Source organism: Oryctolagus cuniculus, chromosome 1, assembly GCF_964237555.1.
Source record: "Oryctolagus cuniculus chromosome 1, mOryCun1.1, whole genome shotgun sequence".
Lineage (NCBI taxonomy): Eukaryota > Metazoa > Chordata > Mammalia > Lagomorpha > Leporidae > Oryctolagus > Oryctolagus cuniculus.
Genome location: NC_091432.1, coordinates 164,260,040 through 164,273,829, shown reverse-complemented (window position 1 = coordinate 164,273,829; position 13,790 = coordinate 164,260,040). Strand labels below are relative to the sequence as shown.

The 13,790-nt window shown below is 46.6% G+C and overlaps 1 protein-coding gene across 10 annotated transcripts in view; it reads right to left on the bottom strand.

Annotated features, from left to right (window-relative positions):
• Positions 1-13,790, bottom strand: part of SMARCA2 (SWI/SNF related BAF chromatin remodeling complex subunit ATPase 2) — a 201,828-nt gene that overhangs the window by 89,315 nt on the left and 98,723 nt on the right. For all 10 annotated transcript variants that reach the window (XM_070051411.1, XM_070051401.1, XM_070051420.1 and 7 more), the window contains 2 exons: positions 9,188-9,415; positions 4,956-5,033 (listed from right to left, as the gene is read on the bottom strand). In XM_070051411.1, coding sequence (XP_069907512.1) covers positions 4,956-5,033; positions 9,188-9,415 — 306 coding nt within the window. The remainder of the gene's footprint in view (positions 1-4,955; positions 5,034-9,187; positions 9,416-13,790) is intronic.

The window sequence follows — 13,790 nt, the reverse complement described above, 5'->3', positions numbered from 1 at the left end:
TCTTTGGCACGAACATTACCCAATCCTTTAATTCCATTTCACATGAACTTTTTAAATTCCCCTTGTACAACTTTCATAAGTCATTGTGTATGGCTGCATGGTGCCTCTTGGTCTGCCTCATCCTAGCTGACTTGTTCTAGCTCATCCCTAAAGTACGGTGCCAGTGGAAGGATCTTACCAAGTAAAATCCCCTCCCATCCTCTGTACCCATCTGGGAAATGCATTTATGCACTGCAACAGATACTCTTTCAGAATTGCTTTTCTTGGTCTATGTGGGTGTAAAGCAAGCTTCCCCTTAAGTAATGGTGAAAAAGTTCAAATTGGGTCTGCATTTAATAAATATGACCCTTAGGCATACAGCTTGTTGCTTCCCTGGAATGAATATTATATATGGAGCATACAAAGTAGGAAGTGCATTAAGAAAATTTCCTCTTGGGGGCTGGTATTCTGGCGTGTAGCTAGTTTAAACCTTGGCCTACAATGCTGACATCCCGAATGGGTGCCAGTTTGTGTCCCAGCTGCCCCACTTCTGATCCAGTTCCCTGCTAACAGCTTGGGAAGAGCAGCAGAAGATGGTCCAAGTGTTTGGGCCCCTACCACCCATGTGGGAGACCCAGGTGAAGCTCACAGCTTCAGCCTGGCCCAGCGCTGTCCACTGCAGCCATCTGGAGAGTGATCCAGCAGACAGATCTCTTTCTCTCTCTCCTCCTCTCTCTGTCTCTCCGTCTCTATCTATCCCTCTCTGTACTTTTGAGTTTCAAAATAAGTCTTTTGAAAAAACCAAAAATTTCCTTTTATTAATAGGCCTTGTACTGTTAATAACCTGAAAAAAAGAAAAAAAAAAAACAGCAACAGTCACTACAGAAGAGACACACAGCTGGACACATAGACAGGATGTACAGTTTGAGTAGCCAACTGCCATGAATGCACTCAATTTTTTCATGCACCATGGGCATCATGAGAGGAACACTCTGAAATGCTTTTGTCTTTTAAGCAGGTCGCTCTTAGGAACATATTATGCCACGGAGAGTCAGCACTCAGAGAAAACCTTCCTTGACTGACTGAGCTGTAAGTGAAAAGGCTTCCTATCACCACCTTCAAAATGCCCACGTCCCCACCTCCTGCTCTCTGCAAATCAACCAGGCCTCACACACTTGGCTTTGAGCCCTAACTCAACAATCTGATTGCCAGATTACAAAGAAAACAAAGAGCACCATCACCAAATTGTTGTCTGCCTTAGCTATAAATGTATAACCATACCTATGACTAGCTACAAGCACCATTTCCACAATCAAATAGATCATTAGTCATTAGGTTATTTACCTTGTCCCTCTTCCTTTGGTTCTACCGTAATGAAGCAGGGATTCAATATAATTTTTCAAGCTACGATTAATAAAATGTAAGCAAAATATTTACTGTGTATATCTGGACAGGACCTCTAGGATCTATTTATAAATAAGAGGTCAATGGCCCTTACTATACTTCCAGATTTGGGGGGCTCATTACATTTCCCGGATGGAACAGGCATGGGCACAGTGCAGTCCCATTGGTAGATAAATGTGGCCATCCTGATCTGTCATGTGCTATAGTTAGCTTGCAATGCTCTGCTTAATCCTACCTTCTAATGCTTTGGTATCAGAAATGGGATCTACAGAACCTTCAGTGAGCACACAGAGGATGTCCTGTTTTCAGCAGGGCAGAGGGGCTTCATGGAGCAACCCACATATGCAGAAGTACTTCAAAATGCCCACAGAAAACAGAATTGGAAGATGAATTTTCTTTCAGATGAAAACAAAACACTGAAACCCATGCATACAAAGAGTCTTAAACTTATTGAAAAAGCAGTATGAAAAAACTCCATATGGATTTCAAATTTTTTTTGCACCAAAACAAGATTATCTTTTAATTTCATCTTTCCAACAAAGGTTTTGAAGTCCCCCTGTAGTTATTAGGTAGCTAATAAGAGAAAACGTTTATTGTTAACATCTTTCACTGAGATCCTAAAACACAGCCACTTCATAACGCAGAGCACTGATACTATCGTTACCTACACTAACGCCTGCGTAACATCACCCCCACCACGCATCTGTCCACTACTGCGCGGGTACATCATTTTTGAAATAAAAGCAATTATGGGTTTTGTCGTGCTTTAGAAAAAGGGAGATGCAATTAAATAAGCTTAGCGTCCTAATGACTGCTCATCTCTGCCCACAGACTTTCCCCCTGCAGAATACCTGTACAGAACCCGCAGTCCACACTCAAGATGAACTCCAGCTTGGTATGCATTTACTGCCTGGACAGATTTGTCCTGAGACCCCATTATGAAACTTATGCTGCACCAACACGTCTCCTTCAAGCGACTGTAGCACCTTGGCGCATCATGTCTGCTCTCTGCATAGTGCCTCAGACGCACCTTGAGCTCTCACAGGTCTCTTTTTAGGTTAAACCCATAGATAACTGGTATGGCAGCAAACTTTTTATGAAGTTACTTTTGGGAGAGGGAGAAAGCATGACAGCCGTTTGAAAGAAAGGTGTTATTTTAAAGCGACTACTTAGCTGTTGTGTAGGGTCTCCGATAGAAAATCTAACAAGCTGGTATTGATCCTACAGAGAACGAATTCTTTTGTAATAACAGATCAGAAGTTTAAACATTTGAAACCCAGAGGCGAATTCTGGCGCATTCCATCCTCCTTTCTCACTGAGCTTTTCCATCAGAGCAGCTGGCAAAGATTCACTTCGGATTTCCTGCCCCCTGGTGGAGGTGCTAATGAAGAGGAACTGGCCAAAGGCAGCTGGTGAGGACGAAGTCTGCAAGATCCCCAAACAAGCAGAAAATTCCCACAACCAAAGGGCCTACGTGAAAGTGTTCTCGCTCTGCACACAGTAAAGCACACCCAAGGAACCAAAGGCCTGTGCCTGGGGCAGGTATTCAGATTTCTCCAAAGCACTCCATTTCTATGAAAATCTAGCCTGAATTTGAGAAGGAGAAGTCGTCCTTTCTCCTGATTTTTGGCCTCTTGATAAGATCCTCTATCTTTGGGCCCAACTTGATTTGTACATGGCAGCCAGCCCACCCTGCAGAGAGTCCTGAGAGTGTCTGAGGCCACGGCAGGGCTACACCCCTCTGGCCCTGCTATTCCCCATCACCTGCATCTGAATAGGTTCCTCATGGAGAGAGAGAGGGGTTTCCAGGGCCCACCCCTAACATCTCTGAATAGACAATCATCTAGAATCCTGGGGACCTGCAAGTAGGACTTTAGAAATGTATGTTTTACAAATGCCCTATGTAGATCATGCTGCCGAATTGTCCTGTTGCTTCTCTCCCAGATGGCTAGACCCGGGTTCAAGGGCTCACGTGGGAAAGGGGGATAAGAAATATGTATCAGAGGCAGGGAGATGGGAGTCGTCCCTACCGCTACCCGAGTTTTCCCAGGGAAGAATTAGATGTCTTTTCATGGTGAGTCATGATGCATGGACAGCATCAGTGTGCCCTTGACAAAAATCAGAACAGAACCAAAACCACATAAGCCTCCGCACAGCAGGCAGGCTCCAGGCTTGGAGACTGCAAACCCTGTGCATCCCCCAGCTTGTCTTTGGTTTGGACTGATTTGTCACATCGTAATCATATTAACAGTAAAAACCCCAACTTTATTGCCAACATTTAGGAATTCGGAAAGACTGTGCATAAAAACCCCCATTTCCAGCTTCTCTTGAAATTTTTTTTAAAATTTCTGGCTCCAAGGGTCTCATGTTTTTACCTTGCAGTCCCAGCCCCATTAGACAAAGCTCTGGCGCACACACTCCTGTCCGCTAGCCACGCTCATCCCAATCCACTACTGATTTTAAGGTTCTGTAGCATCCAACCACCAAAGCTGTGGTTCACATTTCTTCAGTCCCTCCACACGCAGGCTAAATCAATGTCTTGGATGGTGATCAGCATGACGGAAGGTGCCAGAAAGCAACCTCTCAACTTTACACATCCTGATCCTTCTTTTGACACCTTCACAAAGCCTAAGATTTTACAAGTGTCACCATGTACTCAAGGCATATTAAGCAACTACTATGTGCCAGGAACTGTTCTGGCCGACAGGGGATGCAAGGGTAAACAAAATCATGACAGCAAAGGCCTTAAGCACACACAACACTTCTGCAGGCCTGCACACTGCCTGTTTCTCTAGCCCCGGGGCTTGCTCCCCATAAACACCGGCTTGCAGGAGGCCTCATCCGTAAATCAAACTCAGGTTTCAGCAAAATCACAGATGCTAAGGATTACACAAGGTCAAGATCAAAACCATGGATGTTAAATCCTCAGATGCCAAGGTTCTTGAATGCCTAACTCGCACCAGTGAAGTGCAAGTGGTTTTGCTCTCTCAGGGAAGGCTGCAGGCTGGTACACACCTCAGGGGTTCCTACTGGCTCAAGCAGACTCTCTTTAGCCACACAAGAGATGCCCCTGTACTATTCTCCCTGCTGTCCACTTGCCCCACAGGAGGCACATGGCCTTTGATCCCGTGCAGGAGCTGGCGGAGAGCTGCAAACTGAAAAGCTTACTCGCGGCCTGGCAGGTTTGCTGCCTGACAGGCCTGGGATGAGAACTCAGGAGTAGGATTCCGTGGTACACTGCTGACCCCACGGCCTGTGCAGAGGGCACAGCTGCTCCTGGGCTGCAGCCAACGGTTTCCATGCTGAGAAGTGGGCCTGGTTATTGCCCCATCTCATTTTTCCAAAGCAGCCAGAAACCAGGATTCTTTTTACACTGGCAAGGGATGCAAACTGTTGAAAAATGCCACATGGGCCAAACAAAACGTGCCGCAGGCCAACTCCAGCCGGTATGCAGCCTTCAAACTGAAGCAAAGGCACAGGCATCACCCATGAAGCCCGGCCATCAAACGGGGGCTCCAGGCATTGCGGCTCACACACAGAGAGGCAGACAAACGAGGCCTCTGCCACATTACCATAAAAAGGTCGAATTCTTCCTCCCGCCGGGCAATCATCTGGTTCAGAGTCTCATCGTCTGGAACTTCATCTTCTTCCTGGGGGTGAAGAGGAGAACGAATAAACAGGCTTTAGTGAGGAGGCTGGATAACCCGGACACGGCACAATCAAGGACGGTGAACTTGACCTCCAGATCAGGCCACAGGGTGGCGAGTCGGGGGTCTGGGCGGTGAGAGAGCTGTTCTGTTTCTCAAGCCAGAAAGAAAACAAAAAGGTATCTGGGTTCAGTACTTGCCATTGGTAACTGCAAGATATTCAAACCATCTTCCCTAAGCAAAATCTGTCTCTGGGGGAAGTGTGCTGCACCCTAATACTGGTTCTCAGGGTGGGTGTGTGTCTCGATTCTGTTACTTTTCAAACAAATTACTTAGCCTCTCCCGCCTCGATGACCTCATCTGTCAAATGGGTGTGACATCCACTTCAGAGGCACGTGTGGTTTCCAGGAGGAAATCCACATGAAAAAAAGTGACTGACTTTAGGCTTTTCATTCCACTGACCTTATCCCAAATATAAATGCTTATTTTCAAAGGCTTGCAGAAGACATGAGAATATGAGGCACACAGCAGGACCAAAAAACAATCCCATCTATGTGCTAAATAATATACTTTAGCCACATTTAACCCAAGTATTTCAGAGGTGAATATTACTGCTCATAGAGTGGAAGTTAGGATAAATCAAAAGGTATCAAAAATTTCTGATAAAAACCTCAAAATTAAATTCAGAGTAATTTAAATAAATAGACAGTAAATACAGAAGGGCTAAAATTTTTATATTGTATGAAACAAAGGCATATTATCTGTCTGGAAACGTCTCAGGAACCAATAGTTGTCAAGATTTCAGGAATGCTAAGCTATAAATTCCACACTTCAAAAAAAAAAAAGACTTGAAGTTGTACATATACAGGATTAAGCTTCCAAAAATTTTTTTCATATGCTGAGTGGGCTTGATAAGAACCAAATTAAGGGGGCCATCGCTGTGGTGTAGCAGGTAAAGCCGCAGCCTGCAGTGCCAGCATCCCATATGGGCGCCAGTTCAAGTCCTGGCTGCTCCAGTTCCAATCCAGCTCTCTGCTGTGGCCTGGGAAAGTAGAAGATGGCCCAAATCCTTGGGCCCCTGTACCCGCGTGGGAGACCCGGAAGAAGCTCCTGGCTTCTGACTGATGCAGCTCTGGCCATTGCGGCCAATTGGGGAGTGAACCAGCAGATGGAAGACCTCTCCCCCCTTCCCCTCCCTCTCCCTCTCCTTTTTCTCTGTGTAACTCTTTCAAATAAATAAATAAATCTTCAAAAAAAAAAAATGAGGGGTTTCAGTGTATCAGCAGAGAGGAGCAGGAAAACTCGCAACTTCAAAGGTCTGATTTCACCAATCGCATGTTCCAAACGAGGCAACTTCTTAGTCTGAATGCACTAGCTGCTTAAATGAGATACCAAAGTCAGTTCTCCACATACTGTCTAAATGCACTGTAGGAACTTAATAGGTGTCAGAAATGAATGCAATCCAATAAAGGAAAAAAATTCCCATGATTCAAGAAAATGATTACTTCTGAAAAACCTTCTGTCCTAGCTCTCCTCCAGCCTGATTCAAGTCAACCTGTGTCCATACTGCACTGCATCTAAGGCCACACGAGATGGGAGTGGCTCTGACATCACAGTGCAAAGGACCCCTGGGGAACAGATGTCCTCTGTTCCCCTCTCATCAACTATATGAGTACAGTGTGTACGTGTGTGTGTGTGTGTGTGTGTGTGTGTGTTGTGCCCAAGATAAAAAGATTCTCTCATAAACTGGCAGGAAGCCTGCCCACAATGGCCTAACCTTCCCAGAGGGCCAAATGGCCTGGAAGTGTGCAACAAACCATCCTGGCTTCTCTGTGCCCTAGCACCTCACGGGACATCCACTGCCTTGATGGCAGCCCTGCTTTCCTTGGATATTTAGAGCTGCAGCCACGCAGGGTCCCCAAACACAGATCTATCCTCGCATTAGGACACAGGCCACCCACAACGTAACATCTGCCTGCAAGGGATGCTGAACCCCGGCAAGGCAGCTCACAGCTACAAGCAAATAGCAGGGGTCCCACTCCCAGCCCCTGGTGCAGTGATCCATATCGCCTGGTGGCTTAGGAAGGTGGCACCACTGCAGGGCTCCCTTCCACCCCAGGACACCCTGATCAGAGACTAACTTCCCAAAGCCTGCACAAAACAAACCAGCAAAAGCACAGTGGCGATGACTCGCTGAGCATCAGCTCTGCCCACACCTGCTTCACGACGCTCAAGATCGCTCACGCTATTGTTCTTCAAAAACACTCGAGTGCCTGAACAACAGTCACCTGGCAATCTGACTGCTAAAAATACAGTATCAGCTATTAAATAATCAGAAACAGTCCATTACTTGACATCGCATGTTTTCAGATTTGTTTATCTGAAAGAGTGACAGACAGAAGAGATCTCCTACCCGCTGGTTCACTCTCCAGATGGCTGCAATGGCCAGGGCCGTGTCGAGCAGAAGCCTGAAGCCTGGAACTCTATCCAGGTCTCCCACACGGGTGGCAGGGGCCCAAGCACTTGGGCCATCCTCCAATGCCATCCCAGGCACACATGAGCAGAGAGCTGGGTGGGAGGCAGAGCAGCCAGGACTTGATCTGGCACCCACACGGGATGCTGGCCTAACAGGTAGCAGCTTAACTGCTGTGCCACAACACCAGCCCTGACATCAAAAGTTGTAAATGTGTGTGGGTATGTGTGGGTGTGCACGCATATGTGTTTTTCATCTTCATGAAATCTACCTCATTAGCAGGCATAAAGCAAACGTTCTCTTCCATTTGGGGGATTCCTTTAAATATCAAGTTCTTCTTCATATTCAGCTTCACTTCAGGGAAAACAAAATACTTTTAACAGAATTTGGTTTACAATTTATAGAAGACTTTAAAAACACTTATCCTATTTCAGAAAAAATGAAATTATAGCTAAAATGTGCAATGAAAATAGTATTCCGCATGAATATGTAAGGTAAACTTACTCTTCAATTTATAAGTATGGGCACGTAAAATTGAAGTTGTCCTTATCCAGACAGTTTTATGATAAGCACGGTTGCTACTATTTTGTACAATTTTCTAGACTATAAATATGTTTTAAATTTACTTCAAATCCGTTTTGGAATGAATATTTAGTATAAAGTTAACAAAATTGGCAATATAAAAAAAAAGTAACAACAAACCAAAGATCCCCTAAAGGAAATGTAATCGATGTAGAATTTTGGCAAGAGAAGAATGACTGTGAGCAGGGTACTAAAATACAGCCCTTGGTACTAAAGCTTTTAAGGGCAGTTTTTTTTTTTTTTTTTTTTTTTTTTGACAGGCAGAGTGGACAGTGAGAGAGAGAGACAGAGAGAAAGGTCTTCCTTTGCCGTTGGTTCACCCTCCAATGGCCGCCGCGGCCGGCGCGCTGCGGCCGGCGCACCGCACCGATCCGATGGCAGGAGCCAGGAGCCAGGTGCTTTTCCTGGTCTCCCATGGGGTGCAGGGCCCAAGCACCTGGGCCATCCTCCACTGCACTCCCTGGCCACAGCAGAGGGCTGGCCTGGAAGAGGGGCAACTGGGACAGAATCCGGCGCCCCGACCGGGACTAGAACCCGGTGTGCCGGCGCCGCTAGGCGGAGGATTAGCCTAGTGAGCCGCGGCGCCGGCCCAAGGGCAGTTTTAAGTACAGGTTAAGGTCACACTTTCCTGGTGCACATACAGCTAAACGAGCTGAAGACGACGCGTCCTGCCCATGTTTGGAGGTGATGTCATGCCTGATGCAATGCAGCGGAGACAGAGGCCTCTGGAGGCCAGGAGCCTTCTTCCAGCTTCGGCCCACCCACTGACAACATGTAAGCCAAGCGCGCTCTCTGCAGTTCCACAGCTGCCCTACAGGAGGCAGCATTTATAATACAACTGAGCAGGTGGCTGCTCCTCCCTGGGAGAAGCAGGGAGGGGAAGCATGCACAGGCTAAGCCTTCAGAGCTTTCCAGCACGAGCTCTTCAGATGCTCGCGTGGAAACCCTCAGAGGTTTTCTGTGCTTGGGACAGAACACGGCAGATCACTTACTCATTTGCATTAACACCAGCCCGGGACGTTGTTTAAAGAACAAAAGGGGGTCATGCCTAACCCATCGGGGACAAACTGCAGGACTGCAAGCACATGGCTTCCTGAGATACCTCGTTCTCCTCCTCGTGCTCCAGGATGGCCTGCAGGAACGCCCTGCGCTCGTGGCTCGACGACTTCTGATCAAACATGCCCGCCTGGATCACCTTCTGATCCACGTTCAGCTTGTATTTGGCGGCTGCGAGAATCTTCTCCTCCACACTGTTCACGGTGCACAGTCGCAGCACCCGCACCTCGTTCTGCTGGCCGATGCGGTGCGCTCGGTCCTGTGCCTGCAGGTCCTGTTGGCGAGAATGAGTGCTGTGAGGACGGCCCAGGTGTCAGGATCAGCCCAGCACAGAGGTCCCTACCCAAGAGGGAAAGATGGGAGGCTTGTTTAGTGCACCTTGACAGGAAGGAGGAAGGTTAAGGTTTTGCTTGGGCTTTTAAAACACACAAGCTTCTTTCTTTGGAAAATGCCAAGGTCATTCCTAGTTAAGGAAACCTGGGTTCAAGCCAAATTAAATATAACCAATACAACCTTTTTTTTTTTTTAATATTTATTTATTTCAAAGGCAGAGTTAAGGGAGGCTGGGGGAGGCAGAGTGAGAGCAATCTTCCAACCACCGATTCACTCCCCAAATGCTGGCAACAGCCAAGGCTAGGCCAGGCCAAAGCCAGGAGCTAGGAGCTTCACCTGTGTCTCCCATGTGGGTGCACGGGCCGAAGCTGCTATCTCTGATGCTGCCGTTGAGCCCGTCCCCCACTCCCACTCCTCCGCTTCTGATCCAGCTTCCATGCATCTGGGAAGGCAGCAGAAAATGGCCCAGATGCTTGTACCTCTGCTACCCACGTCGGAGACATGGATGGAATTCTTCGTTCCTGATTTCGGCTTGGCCCAAACTTGGCCACTGCAGCCATTTGAGGAGTGAAGCAACAGATGGAGGATCTGTTTCTCCCTCTCTTGATGCCTGTTACCTTGCCTTTCAAATAAGATGACTCTTTAAAAAAAATTTTTTTTAATCTGTCCCTAGGTTCATAATTAGTCTCTATTTGAAACAAAAAAAAATGCTATGTTTGTTATCAGAAGTATGATTTAGATATTACCTGTAACTAACCTCCAATTGCAAGAAAGACCTTCCCTTTGGTGCTGTGTTAAAGCTGCTTTTGAAAACATCACACGTGCATACATGTATTACATGTACATTCACACATAATACATACAGTGACTGCTCAGGTAGCCAATTTCCTGGGACCTAATTCTATCAAAGACTCAGCCTTGAGTTTGGAAAATGAAAAAGATTGTTAGTGGGACAGTAGGTTGGTGAGCTGCTGGGGACAGAAATGTGGTACAATATATTAAAAAATGTTAAAATTGGATATGGCTTTTTTAACATTTCACTTCAGAAAACTTACCCTAAAGTAATAATCATGAATCTGGATTAAGATTTAGAAGTCAGGATGTACCCTCTTTTTAGTACTTATTCAGCATGACTTCTCAATACAGCAGAGGTAAACATTCAAAGGTAACAGATTGCTTAAATATAATCGTCTACTGTATGCAAGTACCAACATAGTGTAAGAATTACACTATAGAAAATGTTAAGGGCACAAAACTATACTGAAAAACACAAGTTGTAAGTGAGTATGTGCATTGTGATGTCACATGTACATATGTATCTTCAAGGAAAATGCCAACAGTATCTGTCTCTCCAGGGACTAAGTATAGCCATTACTTAAATTTCTTCACTTTGCTCACAGGTGGTTTACCAATTGTTCCTACTTTCAAGTATATTACTCTTATAACGAGGACAAGGGTTTAAAGAAACCTTCAAGTAAAAACCTTCCTAACTCTATGAAGCAAAGCTAGCTAATTGGATAGCCACACAATCAACACCTCCAGGCGTGCCACTCAGGTCACTGTGGTCCCATGCTAACTGGGCGCTGGCACGCGTCCCCCCATTAGACTACACCCACTGTTCAGGCCAGAGCCTGTTCCCTGGCTCCTGCATCCTCAGCGCCATATTCTGCACACGGCCGACACTTGGCAACCGTGAGCTCATGCTCTTGACCACAGGAGTTTCCTCGTCACGCGGGGAGAGCGCAGCAGACTGATATTTTGCTGCGGGGACTTTTAAAATTAAATGACTGATTAGGCAAGAGTTTTTCCTAGAAGGTGTCTGATTAAGCTAATATAAATATCATGGTGCTAAACCATGAACATAGCTGGGACCTATCCAAGTTAGAATTTTCTGAAGAGGAGAATGTCAGGTGGGTAATTGGGATCCAAAGTGGGGGGAGGGGGCCTAAACGTCCTTCGAAAGCCCTTGGTGGGGCTGGCACTGTGGTGTAGCGGGTAAAACCTCTGCCTGCAGTGCCGGCATCCCACATGGGTTCTGGTTCAAGTCCTGGCTGCTCCACTTCTGATCCAGCTCTCTGCTGTGGCCTGGGAAAGCAGTGGCAGTTGGCCCAAGTCCTTGGACCCCTGCACCCACGTGGGAGATCTGGAAGAAGCTCCTGGCTTCAGATCAGTGCAGCTCCAACTGTTGTGGCCAATTGGGAAGGGAACCAGTAGATGGAAGACCTCTCTCCCTGCCTCTCCTTCTCTCTCTGTATAACTCTTTCAAAATAAATCTCTTAAAAAAAAAAAAAAAAAAAAAGCCCTTGGTTCCTTCTCGTCTCAACACATCTCCACCAGAACTGCAAAGCAGCAGCCAAGATGGCAGTTTCTACACCATCACTCCTGTCATGCGGCCGGGAACCTACTTCTGCAGTGGGCCCACTACTGAATATTCCAGGGCCTCTGGGCTGGGAGCAAAACCCAACAACTCTTCTCACCAACAGGCTGGCATCTTCTGCTTTTCTTTCGCTTCATGATTACACCCAAAAATGTGCCAGCCACTCCGCTACTGACACAACCACACAAGTACCAGGAGCCTCAAGACCTCAATGCAGGCAGCAGCGGGGTGCGACAGGTGAGGAAGCAGAGGACATGGCTAATATGTAAACAGGGTCACACGTTCTTGATGTCCTGTCCTGGGGGCTGGTTGTAATTCCCATTGTCTGGAGGTTGTGAGAGCGGAGTGTGTGTGGCTGCTTAAAATTATCCATCTACTTGCCAAGTAGCAAAGTCGGTATTTTTAGGCCAGGGAAGTTTGTGGAATGTGAGCCTATGAGTCTCCAAGCCAAAAAAGATGGGGGTAAAGAGTACTGTGCTGAAGACGAGAACGCTATCATCACTGAATGGTTATTCAACAGACATCAGGGATTGATCTGTAACAGCCACGCAGCCCCAGTGCCATGGGTTAAACATGCAGGTACATACAAACCTGTATTTCTAATCAACAGTTTGGAAATGAGGGTCTTGGTAAATCTGAAGGATTTTTTTTTTTTTGACAGGCAGAGTGGACAGTGAGAGAGTGACAGAGAGAAAGGTCTTCCTTTGCCGTTGATTCACCCCCCAGTGGCCACTGCAGCCAGCGCACCGCGCTGATCCGAAGCCAGGAGCTTCTCCTGGTCTCCCATGCGGGTGCAGGACCCAAGGACCTGGGCCTGCACTCCTGGGCCACAGCAGAGAGCTGGCCTGGAAGAGGAGCAACTGGGACAGAATCCAGCGCCCCAACTGGGACTAGAACCCGGTGTGCCGGTGCTGCAGGTGGAGAATTAGCCTAGTGAGCAGCGGCGCCGGCCGTTTTTTTTGTTTTTTTTTTTTTGTTTTTTTTTTTTTGTTTTTTTTCACAATTCTACCTTCATGGCTTCTGTCTTTGGTTTCAGGTAAGACCTCTACTGGGAAACTTTCAGGCTTCTTTCTTTCATCTGTCAACCTATGTCAATCCCTGTATTCCATCTCTCTGCCTTAACTCTGATGCAACATGATAAAGACTTCTCAGAAACTTCTCTTCAATGTTCTCTTCACCAGTTTGATAAAAGTGCTATACAACTTTCATTTGCACAACTTTCATTTGGGGGCCATGCTAAATACATTATGGACATTCAAGAAGTTTACGGAAAAATGCTTATTAATAAAAAAAACCCTAATAAAATACTGCTTTTGTGCCAAAATAAGCTTACCTTCTAATTCCAATTTTCCACAAACTTTTTTTCATTTGAAAAGCAAAATGACAGAAACAGAGGGACAGACACAGCAAGCAAACACCCCACAACAGCTGGGACTGTGCAGGCTGAAGCCAGGAGCCGGGAACTTGGTTCAGGTCTCCCATGCGGGTGGCAGGTACTCAATACTGGAGCCATCACCTGCTGCCTTCCCTGCCCCATTAACAGGAAGCTGGATCAGAAGTAGAGGTGGGACTTAATCCCAGACACTGATGTGGGATGTGGCTGTCACAAGGGACAGGATTTAAATGCAGTCTGAGTTTGGGTCTGAATCCTGGGTTTGGGCTCCTCCTGCCCTGCACCTCCACATTTAAGACTCATATCAGAAAGCTTGTGGAGGAGCCTGCACTGTGGCACAGTGCTCAAGACGCCACTTGTGACGCCCACAGGACTCACATCCAGACATCCAGATAAATGTCCTACCCAACACCTAACAGGCAGGTGCATTACCTCCTATTGTGATTTAGGAAACCAGTGCCATTAGGGAACCATTCGATTTATGTATTTCATGGGTTTGTTACATCACCCAAGTATTCCTTTGAAAGGGTAGTTCTAAACTTACCT